A 27062-nucleotide genomic window follows, 5' to 3' on the forward strand; every position below is an offset into this window, starting at 1 on the left:
TAGGCGACGACGCGTCATAGCCAACGGGGCATTACGAACACTTCAAAAAGCCTGCGCATCCACCTTCCCGTAAAACACTCAAATAGAAAAAAAAAAAAAACCGAAACACGCGTGCGAAAAAAATGACCGGAATTTGTGTTTGACCTCGTCGTTAACGGAGTTCTCTGATCGCAGTTACTCGGTTTCACTTTAAACGATTCGATGAGGCCAATGAAGCATCGGAAAAAGTGCCAATGAAATGCATAGGCACAGTTTTCTATACGGCCCCCTCCCGTCAAACGTGGACAAGTGCTGGCGGTTTTAACTATAACAATGGTGCGTGCTTGGTTTAGTGAGACAACGGCTCGTGCGCAACTTTGTTGAACATCTATTACACTGTCGAAGAAAGGGCGCTAACACTTTTTTTTTTGTCTTCTCCCAAATTAAGTGTGGATGAAACGGTGTCGTGTTCTGGAAGTCGTACGTTGGAAGGGTCCTGGATTAGGTTGTGATCTCGATGACGTAAGTTCTTCGGCCGGGCCGACGTCTTCTCTGCCTGCCTCGAACTTCGCAGCAAACACGCGTACACACACACGCACACACGCACGTTCTGAATGTACAGCTTCTCGGTGGCGCTCACACATATGCACATGTACATCCGATGCTCACATCAACGCACAAGGTGATGAATGTCGATGTCACACGGTGGGTGGAGAGAACAGCAATGGGGAGGAGGTAGGAACGTGGGCAGGGTTGCAGTCACCGGTCGTCCGCCGCATGATCTCACTTGTTGGACTGGGGTTCCTTATCCTTCCAATAAATATAGTTCTTCTCTATGTACTCCATGAGCTCGGGGAACTCGCCGAAGTCTGCGCAAGGAGGAACAGTCAGAATCAGCTGGTGGGCGGGTTGGTCTCACATATGGCATTAAAAGTAGCGCACGAGGAACAAGGCCAAGTTCGTCTGCGTTTGCTTACCCTCCAAAGGTGCTTCTGTTCACCCCGCATACCTGAACCAACAACTGCGCGCGCTTGGCCGCCTCGTCACCGGGCTGCGTTCGCTGCGCGTTCTCTCTAGTGCCATTTGATTGGCGTCCGAACGCCGGCGTCCGGAATTTGAACGTCATACCCTACCCACTCATTCACACTGGAAGCGGATCCGCGTTCGCAAAGCGGTTGCGAACGCGGTTGTATAAAGATCCGGTACAATTGCACGCGCACTCGATGGCATCAAGTGCGCGTGCAATTGTACTGGATCTTTATACAACCGCGTTCGCAACCGCTTTGCGAACGCGGATCCGCTTCCAGTGTGAATGAGCGGTACAAGAAAAGCAGACGACGCTCTTGCTCGCTCTGGTTGGAAGGAGAAGCTGGGTGGAGACAAGAGCAGCTGACCTTTGCGCCGACGCGCTAATCCTTCCAGTAAGAACTCGACGCTGCCGTCTCCTGTTCTCCTTCAGTTTCTTTTCGTGTATAAATTTCTCGCTCATTATGTTGAACTTTACCAACAGAGATGTGATTCCTGTTGACTAGTTGTCGACAGGGGTCACACGTCACCCGCCCCAACTCATAATAAATGAATTGGTTGTATAACTCGAACTAATAGAAATAGTCACTAAGGTGTATATTGGGCCAAATTAAAGTTCACTGGGTCAATAGTAATTCAAAGTAATAAAAAGAGTAATCATAATGTCAACTAGGCTTATAATCAATCAGTTGGTTGAATATCAGCTCAAAGTAATTAAGTCATCAAGATGTCAATTAGGACAAATTAAAGTCCATTGGGTCAACAGTAACTCGAAGTAATCAAAAGAGTAACCATAATGTTACTCGTTGTGATAATAAATCAGTTAGTCTATAACTTTCTCAAGGTAATGTCGAGAGTAATCATGATCTCAGTTAGGCCGAATCAAACACCATTAGGTCAATAGTAGTTGAAGTAATCAAAAGAGGGATCAAAATGGGAACTGAGCTGAAAATAAATCACTCGTTGGTATCAAAGCTCAAAGTAATAGTGAGAGTGAAGATTTATGTCAGTTAGATCAACAAAAAGTCAAATAGGTCACTAGTTACTCAAAATGATCAAGATGTCAATAAGGCTGGTATTAACTAGACATGTGACTAATATATTGGTGAAAGATAAAAAGTAACCACTAAGTTAATTAAGTTAATTTAAAGTCACTTGACGGAATAGTAAGACGAATTAATAAAATGACTAATGAAACTTCCAGCTGAACTTATATGAAGTCACCTGTGTCAATATCAATTCAGTGACCGACTCAGCGACGAAATGTTTCCTTCTATAAAGTTGTTTGCGTCAATAATAGCTATATAACCAAAAAAGTAATCAGAATATCTAATGAGCTCCTACGAAGTGATATTTTTGTCAATAATTCGTCGAAGTAATCGAGAGTAATAAAATGTTAAGCTTTTAATATGTAAATTGTGTTATTAATAGGTCGAAGTAATTAGAAGTGGAAACGATTTGAAGTCAGCGGTGTCAGTAATAGCGAGAAGTAATAATAATCATAATCACAAATCGCAATTTTACTTATATCATCTGAACTCTATCAATAATAAGTCGAAGTAATGAGAAAGAGTAAACAGGACCTCAAATCAACTAAAGTCGAGTGCGCCACTCATAACCGGAGGTTACCAAACAAGTAATCCACATGTCAATCGTACGACACTAGTCGCACGATTGACATGTAAATGTCTCTTTTTAGTTTTTTTTTTTTTTTTTCAGTTTCTCTCCGCAGACTTTCAACTAACAGCAACCATAGCTTTCGCAGTGCATCACGCTCAGGAAAAGCGGAGCGCAGTTTTTCTCTTGGCCAAAGTTTGGACAATCGAATCTCGCATCACGGGGTCTCGAATCTGGGGGAAGCCTTTAAAGCAGGGCTCTCCAAACTTCTTGGCTGAGATCGGGGATCTTTCGCTGTTTTGAGGGCCGGTAAATAAATAAGTCATTATAAATGAGGAAAAACGAAATGAATTATCTTGGATAAGCATATAAAACAAATAAAAGATATAGTAAAAAAACAATGGTGGACGAATACGTAGACTTTATTTCCTTATAACGCATTATTAGCGGTGAGATGTTTCGGTGGCGCCCTCCTTCGGTTACCTTTCGTGACGTCGTTACCTTGTGAACAACAAGTTCGATGGTGTTTGTAATGAGCATGGTGAACGCCTGAAGTCATGGCGGTCTCAAACCAATACTGCCAACACCGTCAAAATTGAAGTTCTTACATTCCTCTTATTTCCGTCGATGAGACATCCCTTGCTGACGTCATAGTCATCATTCGGCCAATTGTGGTGGGCCGACCACAGCGACGCTTTCGATCGCTTACGTCGCCAATAATTGGGCCCCAAAAAACCAACCAGGCATAAATCAAAGCGCGTAGGAACTTTGACATGGTAATACTTGACGGCGCACAGCAGACAACACACCATCAAAACAGATCTAAACAAAGAAACAACACTCACGCAGCGCTGACTGTCAACTCTCGGATATATTGAACATCATCTTCGTTATCTTTTACTCTTACGTACTAAAAAGAAGAAAATAAAAGTTAACCAAGGAAGAACGAAGAAAGAAAAAGGAGAGAAGATAAGGAAGAAAAAGAAGTCAAGAAAAGAAAATACAAAATAAAATTAAAAAGAAAGAAATGACAGAGAATAAGAGCAAGGCCTACTACAGTAAAAGTTACTAAGGAGGTTTTCCTAAATAATCTAAAGCCTGGTTCAGACAGTTGCGTTTGACTGCGTCTGACTGCGTTGCGGCAGCGAGAAACCAGGACATCTCTGCTGCTTATACCGCGTGCCAAGATGATTCCTTGAATTGGATTCCACGCTTCATACGAAGCACAGATATGCCGGTGACTCGCTTTCGGTTCTCGGCGCAACGCTGTCAAACGCATTCAAACGCAAGTGTCTGTCTGAACCGGCCTTAACTCTTTTTCTGGATAAGCTAATCGACGGGGTACCAACACATAATCCATCTAGCAGGTCTATGCTAACGGCTTCGATAATTTCTCTAGTTAGTTTGTTCTTGCTTCGTCCCAGTACTGTGCAATTGGTTAGAAAGGGGTAGCATCCCCAATCTCTGCAATGATTGCCCAGATGACCTGAGTTAGCGTTAATGGCGTTGTTGTTATGTTCTCGAAGCCTATTCCCACAGGTAAGAGGGAGAGAATATATCACTCCTTCTGCACAGGAAACGAACTTGGTCTTGTGGTTTTTGCTGCAGCATAATCCATCTAGCAGGTCTATGCTAGCGGCTTCGATAATTTCTCTAGTTAGTTTGTTCTTGCTTCGTCCCAGTACTGTGCGATTGTTTGGAAGGGGGGAGCATCCTCAATCTCTGCAATGAATGCCCAGATGACCTGAGTTAGCGTTAATGGCGTTGTTATGTTCTCAAAGCCTATCGTTAAGACAGCGTCTGCCCAACGTAACACTTCCCACAGGTAAGAGGGAGAGAATATATTACTCTTTTTGCACAGGAAACGAACTTGGTCTTGTGGTATTTGTTGCAGCATAATACATCTAGCAGGTCTATGCTAGCGGCTTCGATAATTTCTCTAGTTAGTATGTTCTTGCTTCGTCCCAGTACTGTGCTATTGTTTAGAAGGGGGGAGCATCCCCAATCTCTGCAATGAATGCCCAGATGACCTGAGTTAGCGTTAATGGCGTTGTTGTTATGTTCTCGAAGCCTATCGTTAAGACAGCGTCTGCCCAACGTAACACTTCCCACAGGTAAGAGGGAGAGAATATGTCACTCCTTCTGCACAGGAAACAAACTTGGTCTTGTGGTTTTTGTTGCAGCAGGTGTGTTGTCTGTTGTGCGCTGTGAAGTATTAGCATGATTAACCAACTCGCCCAAGCTGAAGTTTTGACATGTTCACGCGGGGTAGAAGACTTGTGAGAATGAAAAAAAATTTGTTGCTGACATTACGCAATAGATACGATAGAGGACTCTAAGCACAATATACCGAGCGTCTCAAGTAGCGGCCAGGCTCTTTACATCGACCGCAAAATTCAGTTTCTGAACCTATCGCGCTATGATTTTGTGCAGCGTTGCCCACGGGTGGTGCATCTTTTTCTATAAAATTTGCAAAGAGCGAACTTACCTGAGGAAGAAGTAAAAAATAAAAAAAAATGCTTAACTCCTATGGAAATGCGGCGAAGCCACGGGTCTTCGAACCATAGGGCGCCCTGTGGTTTGAAGACCGGTGGCTTCGCTGCGTTTCCATAGGAGTTAATCCTTTTTCTTTCTTTACTTTTTCCTCAAGTAAGTTCGCTCCATGCAAATCTTATCGAAAAAAATTCACCCACCTGTGGGCAACGCTGCACAAAATCGTAGCGCGATAGGTTAAGAAACCGAATTTTGAGGTCTATTTAACGAGCCAGGCCGCTATTGGAGACACCCGACACATGGGAACGCAACGGAATTGGAACACACGTAATTACACAGATATGAAGCAGAAGACTAAGAATGGTGTTGCTGGTGATGACGATGTCCAATGAGTAACATCACGAGAGGCCACGCCTTACTAAACAGTTTTCAGGGTAGTCTTTTTAGAGCGCAGCTCTTAGGGGCCCGTTTCCAGCCTGAGCGGCGTCGCCGTCGGCGTAACCGCGCGTTGCATGCAACTCAGAGGAGATGCAACAGGTTGTATGCAACCTGAGATGCAGCAACTCAGAGGAGATGCAACAGGTTGCATGCAACCTGAGATGCAACAACTCAGAGGAGATGCAACAGGTTGCATGCAACCTGAGATGCGGCAACTCAGAGGAGATGCGACAGGATGCATGCAACCTGAGATGCAGCAACTCAGAGGAGATGCAACAGGTTGCATGCAACAGGTCACGTGACTCCCCCAGTCACGTGACCACCCCGAGGACACGTGACCACCCTCAGGGTCACGTGAGCCCCTCAGGGCCCGTGAGCCGCGGTCAGTCACGGGCCGGTCGGATGATCTCAGCGGGCCGGATTCGGCCCGCGGGCCACTGTTTGGAGACCCCTGCTTTAGAGGAATACTGAATCGAAACTTAAGATATATCTCTCACGTTCAGAAATAAATGAAACATGATCAACTCAATCTGAGAATGAGAATTGCACGCTTGTATTTTGAATAAATAACTAGGTTTTTCGGGTATATTAACACTTTCTCCTCTTCTTCTATTTGTATTATAGGCTAGGGCCAGGGAGAACAACTGATCTTTTTTTTCTTTTCTTTCGATATGAAAGAAATGTTGTCAGTCAGCGCAGCGTATGTGTCTCTTTCTTTTGTGTGTATGTTAACTCGAGTGACTGTTATTCGGGTGCGCTGTTCCCCCTGTAGATTTTTCGTTCCCCGATCCCAGCGAGCGCTCGATGATCAGCCATCGAAGAGCGCGACGCATCACGGGATGTGTACCAATCGACGTCAAAACGTGACGTCAGTTGTTTCAACACTAACAAAGCCGCTTGAGGGCTGGCGTGGTTATGGGTTCTACCACTTTGTGTCGTCAACCCGTCACAACTTGGCCGTTTTCAGTGGCCCCTCCCCGCTCCCCACAAGAGTTGAATAGGCCGGGAGACATCCGGTTCGCACGCGGCTTGTCGCTGTACTTCCGCAGAGCGGCGATGCTTTTAGTGCATAGTGACGTAACGACATTCGGTTTATTCCTTTTAAATGTTTTGGTGTCTTTTCGAGCAAAAAATTAGCGTCTCCGTGGTGTGGCCAGAACGTGGCTGACATTGAGACAATAAAATAGTCGCTAGAAGTTTGTTGCAGTATCCCTTTAAAGCGACCGCATAACTAGGTTTAGTAACGTATGGCGCTACGATTTACCACAGAGGTCCCTGAAGGTAGTAGAAACATCGCACCAACATATCATTTTTTTTTTTTTTGCAAACGGCGCCCGTTTGCTAGCTGCGCACCCTCTGAGTGGCACAATAACCTGAAGATAGCGGCAGTGGTCCCGGCCGGTCAGAGCAGCAGGTTACGGCAGCTCAGTAGCCGCCGGGTCGCGCCGAAAGCAGACGACGCGCAGCTAAAATCACTCGCCGAACCATTACTTTTACTTGTTTTCTGTCAATTTAATCTCTTCTATTGAGAACACAAAACAAATCGAGCACTGACCATTAGATCACCAAAATAGCGCGTTTCGCTTATGATTCGGGAAGGTTGTCTGTTTGCGGCGCGATCGAGCGGCTGTTGAGCTGCCGCAAGCCGCCTCTGCAGCCATTTCTCGTTTTCTTTTTTTTTTTTTTGGGGGGGGGGGGGGGCAGAAAGTCTCCACTTTCTGTGGAGACAGAAAGTACCCGGTTAGCAAACAAAAACTGCCGGTAGAACAAAAAAAAAAAAAAAAAAGAAACAGTTACTGTTTTATTACTCAGGTAAGCTTGTTCTTGAAAATTTTTAAGCAACGACTTCATTTCTTTCAGGCACCCCTGTGGTAAATCGTAGCACGATCCGCTACCGAGCCGATTTAAGCTGTCACTTCAAAAGCTTCACCCATATTCGAAACCCCGTGGTAGAATAAAACCGTTTTTTTTTTGTCTTTTCTTATAGTGACGTCACACAAAAAGACAGTCGTTTGGAGACAAGTGGAAAATTCAGGCGGCACTTGCCTGACCAGGCCCTGAACATGTCTCGCACGAAGTAGTTGATGAATCCCGTCTGGGAGTTGGCAATGCTGCACGTGGCACGGTCGAAGGCAGGCATCACCACGGGCAGGCCGCGACGCTTCTCTTCATCGGTCTGTCACGGAAAGGACACAAGGAGGAGGTCGCGAGAGATTAGATCTTCTCCGCAGCATCTTTTAGCTCGGAAGCAACAATTTCAGCGGGCTTGACATCAGCAGGAACGACATCAGCAGGTTTGACATCAGCAGGTCTGACATCAGCGGGTCTGACATCAGCAGGTTTGACCTCGGAAGGTCTGACATCAGCAGGTTTAACATCAAATCGCACCGGGATACGGTGCAACGCGTCTTCAGCCAAATACCACGTATAGAAGACAAAGCCTGGTCATGGCGTCGTCGTTTGTGGGTTTGAGATGTTTTGGTGGCGGTAACCTCGCGGGCGCCCTCCTGTGACGCAGCTGGTAAGATGCGAGCAAACGACGCGCTATGTCAAAGCATGGAGAGGCTGTGTTAGTCCGCATTTATGCCGATTAAAAACGGTTCTTTTTAATTAAAGAAACACGTATAACTTTTTTGTGAGTGATCTTCCTAATCAATAACAGCGCCTCAAGTTTGCTTTTTGTATTAGAAAAACTAAAATGTTCAGAAACAGGCCTGAGCTTCACCTTACAGCTTGCGCGGCCTGCGTCAGGGCTCATCTCTGACTCTCTTTTTTTTTTAGAATCTTTGGAGGCTGATGTAGAAAAAGGTTTTGTATCCACCATAGTAAATGACGTGCTGTCTTAGCTGTGCACGCGCGCACATGTGTGTTGCAAAGCGCCGCACACTTTTTTGAGCTACATTGAGCGTGCCGATAGTGACGCTTCTATCCATGCATGTGACTCGATAATTACTGCCGAGCAAATGCTCGTCAGCAACTGACGCTTAGTTCCTCCCGAATCGAATGCGTGAAAAAGAAATTTGTCACATCACGACATCACGAAGAAAATGCAGAATTTTTCATAAATTCTTAAAATGTTGGCCATGGCCCGGCAAATTCAGACGATTGATTAATTTGCTTTATCCTGTTTTAACTAAGATTTTTTTACAAATTTAGAATCGCTTGCTGAGGGGTATAAATTTTCCCTATCTGGATTATGGAACTGGAAATCTGTTTCTCGAAACTCGGAACCCAAATTGCAGACAAAGGAATAATTTCTGAAAACCTGAAATCTAGATAGAATTCAAATAGGTTTCCAGTTCCACAATCCAGATAGCGAAAATGTATACACTGGGTTTTTCGGTAGGGTCACGCATTACGCGAATTTGGGTCCGCAAAATTTAAACAAACAAACGGGAGTAATTTATAGCAGGTGCATTTCTCGTTTTCTAGGACGCTGAAGGGTCTTAATAGATCACTTCGATCGCGAGGGGGTCTCGCACGTTTCGAGTCGACAAGTTGGAGAAGCCGGGATTTCATTGAAACGACCCCGTAAGCCAGCCTCCGCTTCTTCATGCCAGTTATTAGGGAATTTTCGTAGATCGTTTCCGCTGTCCCGCAACGCTCTCCGCAACCAGCTACGCTAGCCGGAACTCTACAGTCAAGGCCATCGGCGCGCAGGCGCAGTAGCGGCTGCTTCGTTGCGAAGGGATTAGCGGAGGGGGAAACGCGGTCTACGAACACTCCCTATTTTGAGCAAATATTCGATTACTAATTTACAAAAAGAAGAATCAACTTGGAATTAATAATAGAGCAGCACTCAAAACACATTGAAGCCTGCAATATACACGAAGTTGTTTTCACTGAAGTGTTTATTACACACGCGAGAGGTTCCCGCATTTCGCTTTCCTACAGGGTGATTCAAAGAGACGCCAGGCTCTTTAAATCGACCGCGAAATTCGGTTTCTTAACCTATCGCGCTTCGACTTTGTGCAGCGTTGCCCACAGATGGTGCATTTTTTAGTAAAATTTGCGAAGAGCGAGCTTACCTGAGAAAAAAGTAAAGAAAGAAAAAAAGATTAGTTCTCATGGAAATGCAGCGACGCCACCGGTCTTCAAACAGCACGTTGCCGTTTCGCATGGGAGACAAGAGATGGCACAACGAACGCCACCAACGAACGAGCATTCGGCGCCGAGAGCCGGCGGTTTTAGCACACAATCTTTTCGACTGAAAAGCGGCGCGCGTTCCGCAGGCGGCGATAGTCGCAGAAACAAAGACAGGCGCGGTAACAACAAGGAAGCGCAGTTCCTTGTCTGCTAAAGAGGCCGGCTCTCAGCGTCGTATGCTCGTTCGTTGGGGGCAGTTGGCGTCGCGACCGCTGGCGCCATCTCTTGTCTCCCGTGCGAAACGGCGCCGTGTTGTTTGAAGACCGGTGGCTTCGCTGCGTTTCCATAGGAGCTAAGCCTTTTTCTTTCTTTACTTTTTCCTCGGGTAAGTTCGCTCTTTGCAAATTTCACAAAAAAAAAAAAAATAAAAAAAAAGGCACCATCTGTGGGCAACGCTGCACAAATTCGTAGCGCGATAGGTTAAGAAACCGAATTTTGCGGTCGCTTTAAAGAGCCTGGCGTCTCCTTGAATCACCCTGTATTTTCAATTCGATGAGACCTTCCCTTCTTAGTTTTATTGTGTCCGAATTATAATAAAAAATACGTCCTATTCGCCGTGGTACATGTTGTAGTGGGATAAAATGCTGGATATTCTATATAATCATCATTCAGCTTTTTGCACGGGGTAGAAAACAGTACACCAACATCCGAGCGCATCGACACCTCAACTCCAAAAGTTTTTGTTGGTACGACTACGCGTGCCGCGTGCGGTTTCAAAATACGGTAAAATGTCCTACTAAAAATATCAACTTCACCAAATAAACACACCGCTTGAAGCGCTTCGCCGAGCGTTACCCAAACAACGCAGGAGGCGAGCTGACGAGCCGAGGTATCCAAGGTCTGCGCTGTCTGTCCCGGTCTGTCCTAACCGTGACGTCACAAACGATGATGACGGTAGCTAGAGAAGCGCCCCCTGTAGTTCGCACACGCCGCCGATAGCTGTTTTTGTCTCTATTCACTCTTCGCACGCGAACGCCGAACTCCAGATGCCGGCATTTGGCGTTCGAACGGGTTCTAACCGTGAGCAGCGGAGACAAAGGCAACTAGCGTTGCGTCTACCCACTACTAATTCCAACCAGAGCTTGCCGCTCTGGCGTCCTCACATCTCCTCCTCTCTCTTGGCGTCTACGCGAGGGTGCACGATAGGCAGGGGGGAAACGAGAACCGATTGGGCGACCTGATTCTGTCCCCGCTTCCAGGAAGGTTCGCAGTACTCCACATAGATGTCTTCCCGAAAAGAAGAAGCGAAAAACGAAATATCCCCATTAATTTTGCAGTACACATGGCCCACTGACAATTTATTTCATAAACTCTGCATAAACCACACAGGTTTAATTGAGCAGAGTAACGATATATTTAACATATAGCTTCTGTTTTGCTTGTACAGTTTAACATTACAAGCTAAAATAACCAAGTAGGCGCGCAGCGCGACAAAATGGAGCCGAGGTGAGAAGTCAGTTGATGAGCTGAGACGTGTCGTGAATGCGTTGACCACGTCGATTCCACTTCGTCTGCGGATGTGTTCGGCGACCTGGCTTATACGTTTCCAATATTTACGTGCAAGAAAGGTAAGTTTTAGTGCGACGTCATTTGAATACAGAGGTACGCCGTCGCACTATCACTGTGGTCCCACTGTGCGCATGCACGACAGAGTCACCCGAACTCAACATTGCCCGCGTTAAATATCACCGCTTTTTCTTTCTTAGGGCCGTAACTCGATCGACAGTTCACAAAACACAACAGTAGCGGCCCATACCTCAAGAATCTTGGTCGTCCCCAGACGCCAAAACTCGGCGAGAAATGCCCATTTCGTCTGCTACCGCCAAACTCGTCTGCTCTAAGCGCGTTCGGTAGAAAAACAAATCAAACGAAAAGTAAAGAGCACGTTAGATGTTGCTTTTGGAAGTGTGAGCGATCTGTAAGTAAGCAATTTAGTGAACGGAGGTGCGAGATATCCATTTCTTTTCAAGAAGCCGAGGGTTTTGTAAGTACTCGCTACTATGCTACCCATTTGATTATATCAGTTTAACGTTTCTGAGAAGTGGACACCTAGGTACTCGTAGACAGACACGTTGTCAACGTCGCGTGCTAAAAGAGAATACTGGGTAGATAATCTGCTTGGAGATGTGGAAATGTTCATGCGTTTTCTTTTTGAGATATGAGATATGATATGAGCTTCATGAGCCAAGCCGTACACCAAGTTCCAGTTCTATCAAGGTCACCCTGCTATACTAAATGGTCGGATATATTGAATATCTTTCTATATATGACGTAATCATCAGCAAAAAGCCTAATGGACCTTTTCCACATACCGACGGCACCAGGCGGTGGCTGCACGAACTAAAAATGGAGGAAGTAACCTACCTGCGCTACCAATCGATAATGGGAGCTACGCTACCAGTTTCTTCGCTCTCTGAGCAGCGGCGCCTGCCCAACGCGACTTTAAAGAGGGGCATCCGTGGCGTCCACCCAAACGTCGTGTTTTCCTTTCCATCGACATTCTTTTTTTGTGTAACACAATTACATATATGCTGGAGTTACGTGTTCTGCTCGCTGATATACAGCCTCCTTCCGAATTTCCTCGATTTTTCGTTCCGACTTCCGCCGCTTGGCATCGGGCGCCCGCGCGTGCGCACAGCGCTTCTCGGAAAAGGCCCATTGTGGGTGGTAATGAAGAAGGTAGGTCATTGCCATATAAGGTGGTCCTAGTCACCAGGCTCGATCTAAAATAGACTAAAAATCAACGCCTGAACGTAGCCATCTAAATTTTTCGTCAAAGGTGTATTTCACGGGTCGATTTTTTCTTCTAAAATTGCAAAGCGTAGATCTCTTTCTGTAAAAAATAGTGCCAAAAAACTTGCCAGGGTCTACGAAATGCGACGACCTAGACGACTAAGTCCAGTAGCGGGGTTTGTTTGGCGTTCGTATTGATAGATGCTGTCGGGAGCAGCGTCCGAAGGTGCAGCCGACCAGCGAAAGAAAGCAGACGACACGCAGACGAAATCCGTTCCCAGCAAAAGCGCCGTCGTTATGCAAACGCGTCTTTTTACTTTATGTTTTGCTTTTATTGTCCGCATTTATTTTTGAACCGAAGCTACATTTCAAAAAAGATTATGTTAATTTTAATAAACCACGGCGGTCGCGAGCCGTCGCGATAAGGAGGTAGCGTCATCTATCAATACGAACGCCAAACACACCCCACTACTGGACCCCTGTCGCCTGCGTCGCATCCCGCCGTAAACCCTGGCAAGTCTATTGGCCTTATTTTTTACATCTTAGATCGAGCCTGGTGACTTGGACCACCCTATATATTAGAAACAGAAGAGGCCCGAGAACGCTGCCTTGCTGTGCACCAGACGACACTGAACGCGTCGTCTGGTGCACAAGAACTCGCCGTCTGCACACGATATTGATCGCGTGCAGACGGCCAGTTTCCGCAGTCCTTTTGGAGCGTGCATTTAACACCATCAAGGTTGCCGGTCTTAGCTGGCTATTAATGTGAGCTCGTTCTGAGCATGCGCTCTAAACATCGCCCTCAAATATGGCGTCCAGTGAATACCTCCTATGGACGCCTCTCGCTGACCGACATTGAAGCGAGGGACAGAGAGCTCGCGCTCACGTCATTTCACTTCCGTACCCCTTTAAAGGGGTACGGAAACAAAATGAAGTGAGCGCGAGCTCTCAACCCCTCGCTTCAAATTTGACCAGGGAGACGCTCATTGCGCGTCGCAATCGTGACGTCAATACCGGGTGATTCAAGGAGACGGCAGGCTCTTTAAATCGACCAGAAAATTCGGTTTCCTAACCTATCGCGCTACGATTTTGTGCAGCGTTGATCCCAGATGGTGCATTTTAGAACGCAGCTCTTAGGGCCCGTTCCCGGCTTGAGCGGCGTCGGCGTCGGCGTAGCCAAGGTCACCCCAAGGTCACGTGACCCCTCTCCTAGGGTCACGTGACCCCTCCCCCAGGGTCACGTGACCCCAAGGTCACATGACCCCTAAGGTCACGTGACACCCAACGTCACGTGACCCCCGAAGTCACGTGACACCCCCCGAGGTCACGTGACCTCCCCGAGGACGTCATCGTCACTGATGACGTCACCGGCATCCGCATCGTCATCGTCATCATCACTGATGACGTCATCAGTGGCGTCACTGATGACCTCACCGGCATCCGCATCGTCATCGTCATCATCACTGATGACGTCACTGTTGACGTCACCGGCATCCGCATTGTCATCGTCATCATCACGGATGACGTCATCATTGATGTCATTGATGACGTCACCGGCATCCGCATCATCGCTGATGACGTCATCGGAGTCCGCATCGTCATCGTCACTGATGACGTCATCAGTGACGTCACTGATGACATCATCGGCATCGTCACGTGACCCCCCCCCCCCCAGGTCACTTCGTCCTCCCCAGTACCCTTCCCTCCTCCTCCTCAAGAGCTGCGCTCTAATTCGGTGTTACAGGGAGTTGTAAACGGCTTTCACTTTTTTTTGTAAAATTTGCAAAGAGCGAACTTACCTGAGGAAAAAGTAAAGAAAGAAAAAGGCTTAGCTCCCATGGAAACGCAGCGACGCCACCGGTCTTCAAACAACACGGCGCCGTTTCGCACGGGAGACAAGAGATGGCGCAACGAACGCCGCCAACGAACGAGCATACGGCGCCGAGAGCCAGCGTCTTTAGCAGACAATCTTTTCGACTCAAAAGCGGCGCGCGTTCCGCAGGCGGGGACAGTCGAAGAAACAAAAGCAGCCGCGGTAGGAATAAGGAACCGCAGTTCATTGTCTGCTAAATACGCCGGCTCTCGGCGTCGTCTGCTCGTTCGTTGGCGGCAGTTGGCGTCGCGACCGCTTGCGCCATCTCTTGTCTCCCGTGCGAAACGGCGCCGTGTTGTTTGAAGACCGGTGGCGTCGCGGCATTTCCATGGGAGCTAAGCCTTTTTCTTTCTTTACTTTTTCCTCAGGTAAGTTCGCTCTTTGCAAATTTTACAAAAAAAAAAAGAACCATCTTGAGGCAACGCTGCACAAAGTCGTAGCGCGATAGGTTAAGAAACCGAATTTTCCGGTCGATTTGAAGAGCCTGCCGTCTCCTTGATTCACCCGGTAGCTTTCGTACGGTCAAGGGTATCGTAGTTGCGATCCTTGCCTCTTGGTAGCGTCAAGGCGTGACAATCTCGCCTAGAAGTAATATCCGAGGAATGTACGCCTTATGGCCTATACATAGCTTGCCCGTAACGTCATTCGCGGCCATGCCGGTATTTTATGTGGCACGAGGGTTCGCTTCGCCGTGTTATTTTCACACCGCAGAAGTAGTGGCTCGAAAGAACCAGTAAGTAGAAATAACCGTCAGTAGCCAGCAGTGACGTATTGTTGGCCTGGAAGAGGTCCCCGCATCCTCAGATCAAGCTCCTACCTGTCTGCAGAAAACGGCGATCTCGATGGTGGAGAATGCACGTTGCAGAAGCACAGTGGAGCTGAGACTGCAGCTAAAGTGACTTTAACTGCAGCCAATGCCACAACTACGAGAGCTAGATTCAAAGTTACTAGGTTACCCAAGTAGTGGAACTCCCGCAGAAGGGGCACCCCCCTTCACTCACTTCAGTCCACCTCCCGTCGTTCGAAGCGCCATCTAGATTCTCGTTAACGAACTGTGCATTCCATAGAGTACGGAGAAGCGTCATCTAGGCGCTGCGCTTCGAAACATACGTATCCCATAGAATATACTACAGGTACCAGAGCAGCCGTCCGGCGCGTCGAACCACCGGAGGCGAGTAGTGGTGAGTGAGGGGGGGGGGGGGGGGGGGGGGGGGGGGGGGTACCGCTCGTGCATGCAGCTTCTCTGACCAGTTCCGTAACTGAGCTTATTTAATAACGCTGGCTAGAGGTCACTGCTTTGAAGCGTTGTTCATCAGAACAATCGAGCGCTCGCGCTATAAATGCATGTCTCAAAGCCAGGAACGCGGGCTAGGTCGCGCTTGTAGCTTTGGCTGCAGTCTCAGCTTATGAGTGTTCTCTCCCAAGTCACATTCAGGACTAAGTAACTCCACGAGAGAGCCACCCTGCCGCGAACTGGCGCTGCTTCTTGGGAACTCATGACGTGACGGCATTCCAACGGAGCTTCACAGACCGCGACCAGACGAAATTTTGAAATCTGTTCATTTGTTTAAAAATTGGTTTTCTTGACATCTCTGCCTGCAGTCCTGAAACGCTGGTGAAGGCTAGTGTTTCTGGACGGCCGGAACAACATCGACCACATCTAAAAAAAGTGCAATCATTTTGTTTCCGTAAGCCTTTACGCTGAAACAAAGTATGGCATCATGCCGCGCTATCGGCTTTTATTGCTTCTCATGCAAACCACCTATGTCTCAATACATCGTTTAAAAAGACAAAAGATGGGAGAATGTTGATGGTGCGGGGCAGTGCCTTCCAAAAATGGCGACGGCAGGAAGGGAGGGGAGGGTTTACGCATGCGCAGAGGCATGCACTGGCAAAAGATGTCAGCCAATCGGACACCTCCAGAATATTGAATGGCAAATTCGCGTAGAGAAGCCACCCTAGATCCGGTACTTTGTTGTCTTTGGAACTTTCCGAGTACCACTGCGCCGTGCAGTATTACGGACAATCTCGCAAAGTACAGTAAGCGAGCGCGAACCTCTCGGACGAAAGGGTGTATTTTAGTGAAAAACCCGAGACTGAGGTGATGACAGACAACGACAAGGAAGAAAAGGAGAATGACTCAAATTGAGACGTTCTTCTTCTCTTTCTTGTCATCGTCTGTCATTACCTCAGTCTCGGGTTTTTTCACAAAAATGTTCGATATACACCAGCTCACTTGCGTTCTTACGTCCTGTCAGCGTACCTGGGCGCAGTACTCTTCTGCGATGCGGCTGGCCCACTGGCTGCAAAGCTGGATGGGCCTGGCGGGGTTGGAGACGTCGGAGCATTTGATGAGCATTCGCTTGATGAGGATGATGTTTTCGGCTGAGCGCAGGCCGGAATCTCCGTGATCCGGCATCGCCTGCGTGTGCAAGTAACGATGATGATGTCATTGTACTCACGTGGTATGAGCGCGTATTCCGTGGCGCGCCCAAGCGACAGGTGTGCGCTCGCAGGACTATACGGTTCCCAGAACGCGCGTTGCGTGTTTAGCCTCCTATTCTGCCATACATCAGTTTCCGAAGTGGCAAGAAATGACGTCACCAAAGCCGGCGTGTCATGTTGCCGGATGTCGCTATCCGGGCGGTTGGATCGCGACATCCAGCAAGAGGGCGCCACACTTGCGACGCCATCTCCCGGTAGGCGCAGCCAGCATTACCATAATCGTTTTCACCTCAATAATCGTAGCAAAAAAAAGTCCGACTCCTCGCGTAGCATGACTAATTTCCCTTTCATGTAGATAATTAAGATATATGTAGGTGCAGTTTAGATTAGATATGTGCTATTTTATCAAGACGTACACGCTTCAAACACCAAAAGCATAGTTTCTTTCTCCGCCAACCAAATCCTATAAGAACTATTTTGCGCGGCGTATGAACAATGCGCAAAACATGCTTTTTTCTTGAGGTGAAAACGCGTATAGATTACCCCAGTTGTGAAACCCCGCGGTACCCCCCCCCCCCCCCCCCCCCCCCCCCACCCCCTCCCACCCCCAAACTTGTACATAGTTCAACTACTCTACTCAAGTTACTGTAGTTTAACTAGTTGTTTAGTGACTTTCAACTATTTTTTTAAGGCGAGCCTTACTTGTTTAATTGAGCGAAAAAGCGTCGAAAAAGCCGAAAAAACACGATTGCACGGCACGCGCCGCTCAATGGAAGACCCTATATACAGGCTGTCACAAAAGAAAATTTACACAGTCTTTTTTACCGCAAAAATAAACTAGGCATCGCCGAACTCTCATTCTCCGCCCAAAGGTAGAGCTAGAGGTCACAACCAGATGCCAAAGTTTCAGCCCGATCCGATAGCTCAATCAAAAGTTATAAGTGATTTTCTGAAAATTTCAATGGGAAAATGGCGGCCGACGGAGTTTACGAACACACTGGGATGTATGGCACCAGAAACCGAAAACAGGCAAAAGTAGGCTCCATTTTCCCATTGAAATTTACAGAAAATCGCTTATAAGTTTTGATTAAGTTATCGGATCGGGCTGACACTTTGGCATCTGGTTGTGACCTCTAGCTCTACCTTTGGGCGGAGAATGACCGTTCGGCGATGCCTAGTTTATTTTTGCGGTAAAGAATACCGTGTAAATTTTCTTTTGTGACACCCTGTACTTGTCCCATTACATTGGTGTCGTCCTTGCGGTCGTCCTAGAAGTTGTCCTAGACCTCTAGGACGACCTCCCTTGTCCCATAACGTGAAAAACAAGCGGCGTCGGCGTTGTTGTTGTTGTGCCCGAAAGGTGACCACAAAAATACGTCATCAAGCGTCATCGGCGTGCCGTCAACAGCACGATTGTGCTAAACAGTACTTGTAGTTTGTATTAAAAGTGCACTGTATTTTCGCATCGTAACTAAATTGTCGTATTGCGCACATACTGAACCTCTTTTTTGTAAACATAAAGTAATGAAAATCAAATAATATTTTAAATATAAGCTAGCAACAATGTGCGTGACATCACTTAAATTTTCTGATCATTTATAAGGCAAATTTACAAATTGACTATAAAAAAAAATATTGCATATGGAATGCTCAGCGCCGGATCCTTGAGTGTGCCACGTCCACGAACTAATTATGGTCTTCTGATGAATCAGCACACATTTCCAACAGTGTTGCATTAAAAAAAACAAGAACCACAAACAAACCAAGGTGTCTGCATCAAAAATTTAAATAAGACGACATTGCGCGAAATATTATCCTCTTCATAACATATTTCTCGGTGTAGTGCATAAATGTCATTTTTCTGTTTCAAATAATGCAATTACATCCTGCTGACTGATCTGCCTGTACGGGAACAGGGGCTTCGTCAAGCTGCACTTATACAACCTTTTCTCCTGCCTCCATTGCCCAATTTGTATTATGGGAGTAAACGAAATGAATCAAATTTTGTTTGTAGTACTTTACTACTTCAAACATGATGCACTCGGTTTGCTTTATATAAAGCACATGGCATTTCATTTACTTTGTACTTTACTTCAAGTACTTTTTAGATGCATTTTACGCAACACTTTAAGCAAGCAAACACTGTCTGCAAAATCAAGCTGGGGCAGTGCTAAACCTCAAAGTAAAAATGATACATCCGCAGTACATCGTTGACTAAGGAAAAAAAAATGTACAAGAACGATTGGGCAGGCAGAAGCAGAGCGAGCATTTCTGTGAAAACACATGCCGACTTATATTTGGCTAGCAGCATTTCGCTAACGCATCAAAACCTATGTACTTTTTTGTTACCCTAAAAATACAGAAGTAACTTGAAAAGTAATTCGCTACTTTTTACGGTCGTTAGTAATTTACTCATTTACTTTCCATTTGAGTTATTTCTACTCTACCGAAATTAATTATGAAGCCGATACTCAGTGGCTGAACGTAATTACTTTTTTGAGTAACTTGTACATGTTTGACCTCCCTCACTCGGTTCAGTTCACCTTCCGTCGTTTGTAAGCGCCCTCTAGATTTTCGTTTCAAAACTGTGTGTTCCATAGAGTACGGTGCAACGCCGTCTAGGCAGTAGAGAGTGTCAGGGAGCCGTTTTTGAAGATTAGATATTGTACGACGTGCCCTTCGGTACAAACTGTGCATGTGCGAGCCTTCAGCAGTTGCATATGCGCAGTGCGTACCGAAAGGTCCAACGTACCGTATCGGATGCGCAAAAACGGTTCCCTAAAACTCTAATGTGCTTCGAAACGTACGTATTCCATAAAATACACTGCAGTTGCCGTAGCAGCCGCTGGCGCGTCGAATGACGGGTGACGAGCTGTGGTCAAAGAGATTTGGGGGGGGGGGGGGGGGGGGACTGCTCGTGCATGCAGTGTCTATGAGCAGTTTCGTAACGGAGCGAATCTAATAACGTTGGGCGCAGCTAGCAGACAACAGAGTGAGTAGTCAGCTCGCTGCCCCCTATCGAAAGATGGCACCACAAGTTACATTATTAACCCGATCGCCTGCGAACATGTCCGCCATTGACTTCGGCAAGTTTGTTGGTCTCGTCCTTTACAGGAACAGAACTACGCCTTGAAATTTCACAAGGTAAAATCCACCACCTAAACTCACACTCGGTGAGTTTAGGTGGTGCCTGCACTATGCCACAACCTATCTCAGACCTAAAGGCAGCTAGCATTGAGGTCTACCCACAATCGTTCCAAATAGAGCCAATCAGAGCACGGCGTTCTAACCTCACTGCTACCCCTGCGCAACAAGCAGACGAACTTGCGCTCCGCATAGGTTAACAAACGACCTCGTCGTTCTGGTGTGAACAGACAGCGCTACCTCAGACTCGAAGGCCTCGTCCTCCTGAATGGGCTTCTGGAAGGCGTTGAGGAACTTGGAAAGGTGCTCGAAGTGCTTGGTCATCTCGGTGGCGAGGACCATATCGATGACGGACAGGCGCACCGTGCGGTACACCTCCCGCTCCAGGTTCTGGAAGATGTTCACCTTCTCGTCCGACAGCGTCAGCTTGAAGGCGAACGCCGCGTGGTGGCTCTCCAGCACTGACCTGTAGCCATCCGAAAGACGCACGGCATGACGAGATAACCGCTCGCTGTACGTCCTCCCTCTAAAACGCGGTGTTCTGATAGACCGCTCTCAGCCCCTACTCGCGCTTTAAAAATGACACATCACTGCAGATGAAGATGGGTCGCGGAAGGTAACCCTACCTCTCTTCGACTTCCAGTGATGTTCTTTCATTCTTGAAGCGCGAGTGCCCCTTAGAACACCTCGCACGACTCGCTGCTTTTGTGCCATTAGTCTGCCAAAATCGCTGTTTTATATTTCTTGAAATTAACGCAGAATTGATGCTCGCCCTTGGCTGTGGTGTGCAAACCATGCTGAAGAGCCAATATGCTTGAGCATGTGGCCACAAACACTCGTGTAGTGTCGCACGAAAGGTTCACACAATGACGACTTTTAGCATAATGATACATGAAGGTCCCTTCCTTCAGCGGCTGCGCGCGCAACGCTAGTTTTTTTTTACTTCACAAAGCTATAGTCTCTGAAATTTTTGGTCGCACCTCGTATAATACTAGCACCGCTTACAAGCTGGTTGTGGATGTGAGTGTGAGTGCAAGCTGGCAAGCAAGTCAAGAGTCGTACCGGTCATTGTAGAGAATGGCCAGCTCATTGTCGGAGTTGCACAAAAACGGGCTCGACTTGCCCGGATGGTCGATGTCGTGCACCACTGCGGAGATGAGGCAGATGGCTTCGTCCAACGGGTCAAAGATGTCCTGCAAAACCATCGGGCTCGCGTCAGCCACTGGTGTCAGTGGTGGACGGCATTAGAAAAGGTTGGGTGTCGCACAAAAGAACTCTGGGACAGAACACTGTCATACATCTAACATAAAAAAAAAATGAAGGCCTGCGAACATCCTCCTCTCACTCCATGAGACGTCATCACATTCGAATGGCGCCAACTCGGCAATAGACCATATTGGAAATACGCAGCGCGTCCCATCCTCTCTTCGACACATTACGGACATCCGATATACGGCGCGTGGAAAAATACCCGTCAATAGAAGGGGCGGTTTATGTTTGCTTATAGCATTTCGCGATCTCAGAACGCAAAGAAAATCTGATGAGAACAGAACAGGGGAATATGTTTGCTCTGTTTTCATCGAGTTCTGAACTCGCAGTGGTAAGGAGGAATTGAGCCACTTCCAGGATATTTGTATCCTGGAAGGGTAAATAATAATTACATTATTTATTCTTAAAGACCCTTGAGGGACTTCAAGGGTAAATAAATGTAGGATCCGGAACGAGTCTGTATACATCGAAATGGCCGGACAGTTCCCTGCGCGGTGGAATGTGGGATTGACGAGAAGCCTTGTGGGGGAAGGCTCACTGGACCCGAGCCGGATGCCGTGAGTTCTTCACCGCGTTGCTTGGACACGTGGCCAAGCTCAACGCTGACGCCAAATTCGTGTCCAGTCTATATCTTCGCTCGATCTCACCGTGATGGCGTCAAAATTTTAGTGGCTTTGATTATTCTAGGTAGTATTGTTAGCGCCGGGAGAAAAGGAAAGTGGAACATCGCAGTTCTCTAAACGAAAAACAGACGAAAAAAGGGGCAGCATACAAACGCGGGATGTTTGCTTGTTTCCCTCCTATTTGTTTTTTCTTTTTGTCCGTCGAACGCGATTTAAAATATGTGTAACCTAAACCAGCTCGCCTGTTCGCTAACTTTAACCTCAATTCCAGTTCAGCTGGATCGTGCTGATCATCTCCTGGCGATATAGGACACGACTCTCTCTTTGCGCGATTTCCTTGATGCCAAGTGAATTAATTTAAAATGTAGACATATAAGTAAGCTGAATACTACTGAACCATTTGAATCTGTTTGATGTAACACGTGAACGATGACAGGATGAGCCTTTCGTTCGCAGAGCCATCCGCGGACGGCCAGATGGTTCGGAGTGTCCCTGAAACATTCTGTACGCTAGGTGCCCCGACGAGCGCTCTTCCAGATTCCGAATGCTGGAAGTGCGCGGAGAGCTCTCTGTACCAATATAATTCTATATTATTTCGAGAGCGAGTAGCTGTAATTGTGAGGGACTACTCAATTTTCCTTGTCATTCACCACAAGAAGACCAGTTTGCAGACCTCTTGTAAACCATCTGGAAAAAGGCTTGTTACATCCCTGCGACCGATAGGTCTTCCACCTCTCCTGTACCAAAGTGGAGCACGAAGCACTCCAAATCTGGATCTGGGAAGGTTACTGCTGACGTTTATTCCGGAATCGTTTCCGGCGACGGTGTCGGCGGAGCAGTCACCTTTTTGCGCAGCTTAAGCAAGAAGTAGGCGGTGGCCTGCATGACGTCGCCGGCGTGGGTGGAATTGTGGTACGGGTTCTCCAGGTAGTGCGACTCCACCAGCTGGAGCCAGTTGCGGATAGTGGCGTCGTCGCAGTCCAGGCTCGTGTGCACGTTCAGTTTGGAGAACAGCGAAAGCCCCAGCCAGATGAGGGGCCTGCATGAACGAACAGAGACGTGTAGCATAGCTGTCGCGCCTTCCTGCCGGCCCGGGTTGTCTTTGGCTTGAGCTCTGATTCAATGCGACCTAAAAAACAAGGCCTCCCACTCCCCTCCCCCTCCCTCCCTCCTCCCTCCTCCCCCCCCCCCCCCCCAAGTGGGATAAGAGCGACAGAAGCAATTATAACAACGCATCTCCGCACTGCTACGCAACCGTCGCAGTGCTTTAGCGTATCTTGCCAAACGTCAAACTAACGCAGCGCGCAAATTGGACGGCATCATCTCGGAAGGAATGCCGCGCCGCGTTAGTCCACGTCACGGGCGGAGTGCGTTGACACTTCGGCTCGTTTGTTTCAACAGGCCCAGTTCCCGGTAACCTGGGACTTCACGCCACAGGTTACCGCGAGGATCGAGACGATGTTCGGACAGCCTTTTAAGCTGTCCAAACAGGACACAACAAAAATATGCCCAGCAAAAAAAAAACAAAAAAAAAACAATAAAAACGCGAAGGTTGTTGCGCGTGCGTGCGTTTTCACGGAGGACATTAACCAGGCAACAACACATTTTTCCTCATCGCTTCCTGGTTGCTGTGCCCTCCCTTCTCTTTTCGGGAGATTGGGGATTGACAACCAGAGCCTAGGCCTTAACGACAGACAACAGAGCATGCGGGTGGCCGTCCGGACCCACGTGACGAGCACGTGTGCGCTCCAGGCGTATGTCCAAGTACGGAAGCGGAAAATAACTTTTCCCCCTCGAGGAGAAGGAGAGGAGGAGGAAGAAGGAGGAGGGGAGGGAAAGGGGAGGAGAAGATACGGAGGAGGAGGAGGGGTATACCCTCCTCTCCGTACACTCCCCTCCTTTTCCTCAAGAGTTGCGCTCTAAAATGAATTTTTAAGGCTGTCTGGAAAAGGAGAAAAACGCCAATGATTGATGCAGTCGCAGCAAACGCTGCGACTGCAAAAAACGTGCTCTGTTTGGGTAGGCCTTTAAGTGCTCGATCCCAGGTTCGATTTATACGTCGTTCTGCGTGCCTGCATAAACCATACTTTTATAAGGGGTGCTTACCGTCGTCCGGAGAGCGTCTCCAGCTCAATGATGTCGAATTCCCACTTGACGTCGCTCTCGAGGAGGTCTTTAATCTTGGACGGCGCTGTCGACAGACTGGGAAGCGTGGTCGACGGCGTCGTCACGTTCACTGCCCACACGCCGAATAAAACAAGCGTGTGAATTGATGAAACCAGAATTTTTAATGCGGTAGCATTATAGCGCTAGTTTTCACAAATCCCACCGGTGTGAGTTCGTGCGTCCGTTTGTCAGCACCATGCATGACGTCCCGAGGAGAGTGGGTTGGTGAGGAGGTACTATCGCGTTTACTGATTCAATGTTTCACCATAGTGGTGGGGAGAGAGGGAGAGGGTGACGCGTGCTGACGTCAGCGCTTCGGACCAATACGAGCGTCGCATAGCTGGCGCAGAGCCAGAGACGAGGAGGCGCCACGCCGCTTTAGAATGCGGCCCAGCTCAGTTGCCGCTCCGGCGATGAATGTGGTTCTTTGCTCAAGCTGACCGTATCCAAGAGCGACGACGTAAGAAAGCCGAGTTCACGCGTCGGCTTTCTTCCAATGGAAATGCCGTCATCCGTAAACACAGGATTAACACAGCGCAAACGAACACAAGGACAAGAGGAAGAAGGGACACAGACACAGCGCTGACTCATGACTTAGGCGCCGTTCACATATATGCCACTGAATAAGACCGAGAAAGACCAGACCGGTTTCTAAGCCTCCTGCGACGTCTTAGGTCCAGCTCCGCTGCAGCGCATCCGGGCCTAAGACGTCGTAAGAGGCTTCAAAACCAGTCTCGCCTCTCTCGGTCTTACTCGGTTGCATATGTGTGAACGGCGCTTTACTCTCTTTTTCGTCTTCTTAAAACACATCAACATAAGAAGACACAGAAAGGAAAAATAAAAGGAAGAATCCGACATGGGTAGGACATCTTCAGTGTCACGTGCCATCCTAAAGATTTCTAACAGAAAGTACCATTACAAAAAACGAATAAAAAAGGAAATTCAATGGTATAGAAATATGTAACTATACATTGTTCTTTTTTTTTTTGTAATGGTACTTTTTGTTAGAAATCTTTCGGATGGCACGTGACAGTGAAGATGTCATTCATGTAGGATTCTTCATTTTTTTCCTTTCTGTGTCTTCTTATGTTGATGTGTTTTAAAAAGACGAAAAAGAGAGTAAGTCGTGAGTCAGTGCTGTGTCTGTGTCCCTTTTTCTACTTGCCCTTGTGTTCGTTTGCGCTTTTTCAATTGTATACGTTTACTATGCACCGCCGACTAGCTCACCTCCAAACATTACTGCCGTCATCCGATAGAAATACTGACGCGTTTCAATCGGATGAATCCGATTGATCGTCGAACTTTTGTTTTCCTTATAGAGTAGTGTTTAAAGTGGCGATAATACTTTGGGAGAACTTTTTCTGGCATTTCAGGGACTTATGAATGATTTACGCTTTCTGTCGCTCGGAGGTTTTAGCGCTCAGATATCTGGAGAACGACTTACTTTACCTTAGACTGTTTTGGTTGCACCTCACGGGAGTATTTATCTATTTATTTATTAAAATTCATCCCCAGCGCCCAGAGAGCATTATCGCAGGAAAGTGAGAAAGGCAAATGTATACAAAGATACACACACGTGCACACAAAGCCATGCACAGAAATAAACATACAAATATACGAGCTTTGATAACTTGACTACCTAGAAAAAAATTTAACATAAAAAACAATACTGTAATTACTTTTGTTTAACCAATATCCTATTGTCACTGTAGCTAATAGTGCCGGTTACTCGAATCAAATGCGTTCGTATAGTCACATTCGCGCAATAAAAAAGGGCATATATCAGAACGAGAGTAATGAAATGAGTATATCTTTCGGGGTCGGTGTCAGGATGACTTAAATTTGGACCCTGCTGCGAAGAGGACGCTTTAAGGAGATATAGCAGTTTAAAATTAATTCCAAGCTTCGGTGCTTTGTGGACGAGTCGAATCGACCGAGTAGAAATAGCGCTGGGGTACAGCAGCGTCGGATAAGGACGCTCCAAATGTCTTCAGCCGTACGCCAAGGAACGCACCAAGGCATTTGGATGTTCGCGTGACGGGAACAAGGTATAGGTTGCTCGGTTCCTCCGCGAGCGCACGGTAACCATAGCTTCGACTCCATTGCCCCAAGGAGTTATACCAAGTATAGTACTTAAGTGACCTTCATTTATTTTTAAATCAATATCGCACTGATCCTTGGCGAATGCTCTACAAGGTTACGCGCCAACAACTCAAGGACAAACAACCACATCAATAACAACAAGTCCTACCTCCATCGGGAACTGGGGGCAGCATGAAACACAAAGACACACGTTAAGCGTGGGACGACAGTGGATGGATGGATGAACGGTGGTGTGCGTCGTAACTGGAGGTAGCCCACAACATTTAACCTCATTGCTCTGTCTCACTTTTTTGCTCCCCGGGAGCTATTAATTGTACGTGTCATTTTGAACTACGGCAGCAGGTTCTGCTATTACTAAAATATCGGATGTCGTGATAAAAGTGAATTACGTTTTTTCGGCCAGTGTAGGTCAAGTGCAGATCGCAGAAACCTAAAACGCCGTGAGAATGTAATTCTAGCGGTGGCGATAGAACGCGAAAGTTTGAGAACATGACGTGACCGGATCAAAAGAGAAACGAGAACGGCGAATTTTTTCCATGAGCCGACGTCCACCTAAGCCTAATGTCGGCTATACTAGGAACGACATCGTGGACGCACGCGGCATTTATATCAGTGAACAACACTTGGCAAGACGAAAGAAATTATTGCTGTCTTTCGCGATGAAAAAGTTGTTTTCGCAGCATTAAACCCTCGCCCACAGCGTCATGCATCGTTCTTGCGATGTTAGGCTTAGGTGCACGTGAGCTCGTAAAAATGTTTTGTCCTTCTCTCACATTTTTATTCAGGAACGTCATGTTTTTCAAACCTTGGCGTTCTATCACCACAGAGACATTTGCACGCCAACGGAGTTTCAGCTTTCTGCAATGCGTAGTTTATTTGCGGGGGCCGAAAACCACAGTTTTTTTCCCTCACGAATATGGTATGTCTAAAACGAGTCAATGATTGGCGATCACGTGACTTGATGCCCCGTGCCCAACTGAACTAATCCTAGAGGTCGCGGTTACTTC

At 47.3% G+C, this 27062-nt stretch overlaps 1 protein-coding gene across 1 annotated transcript in view; it reads right to left on the reverse strand.

Annotated features, from left to right (window-relative positions):
* Positions 1 to 387: 387 nt before the first annotated feature.
* The window catches only part of LOC8041586 (high affinity cAMP-specific and IBMX-insensitive 3',5'-cyclic phosphodiesterase 8B), a 450039-nt gene continuing 423364 nt past the window's right edge, over positions 388 to 27062 (reverse strand). Inside the window, exons 14-20 of the mRNA XM_042288919.1 lie at positions 23893 to 24022; positions 22630 to 22825; positions 20957 to 21087; positions 20135 to 20360; positions 16569 to 16727; positions 7600 to 7729; positions 388 to 848 (exon numbers count right to left, since the gene is read on the reverse strand). Of these exons, the coding sequence (XP_042144853.1) occupies positions 763 to 848; positions 7600 to 7729; positions 16569 to 16727; positions 20135 to 20360; positions 20957 to 21087; positions 22630 to 22825; positions 23893 to 24022 (1058 nt within the window). The 3' untranslated portion in view covers positions 388 to 762. The remainder of the gene's footprint in view (positions 849 to 7599; positions 7730 to 16568; positions 16728 to 20134; positions 20361 to 20956; positions 21088 to 22629; positions 22826 to 23892; positions 24023 to 27062) is intronic.

This window comes from Ixodes scapularis, unplaced genomic scaffold, assembly GCF_016920785.2.
Source record: "Ixodes scapularis isolate PalLabHiFi unplaced genomic scaffold, ASM1692078v2 PGA_scaffold11__112_contigs__length_91849675, whole genome shotgun sequence".
NCBI classification, from domain to species: domain Eukaryota; kingdom Metazoa; phylum Arthropoda; class Arachnida; order Ixodida; family Ixodidae; genus Ixodes; species Ixodes scapularis.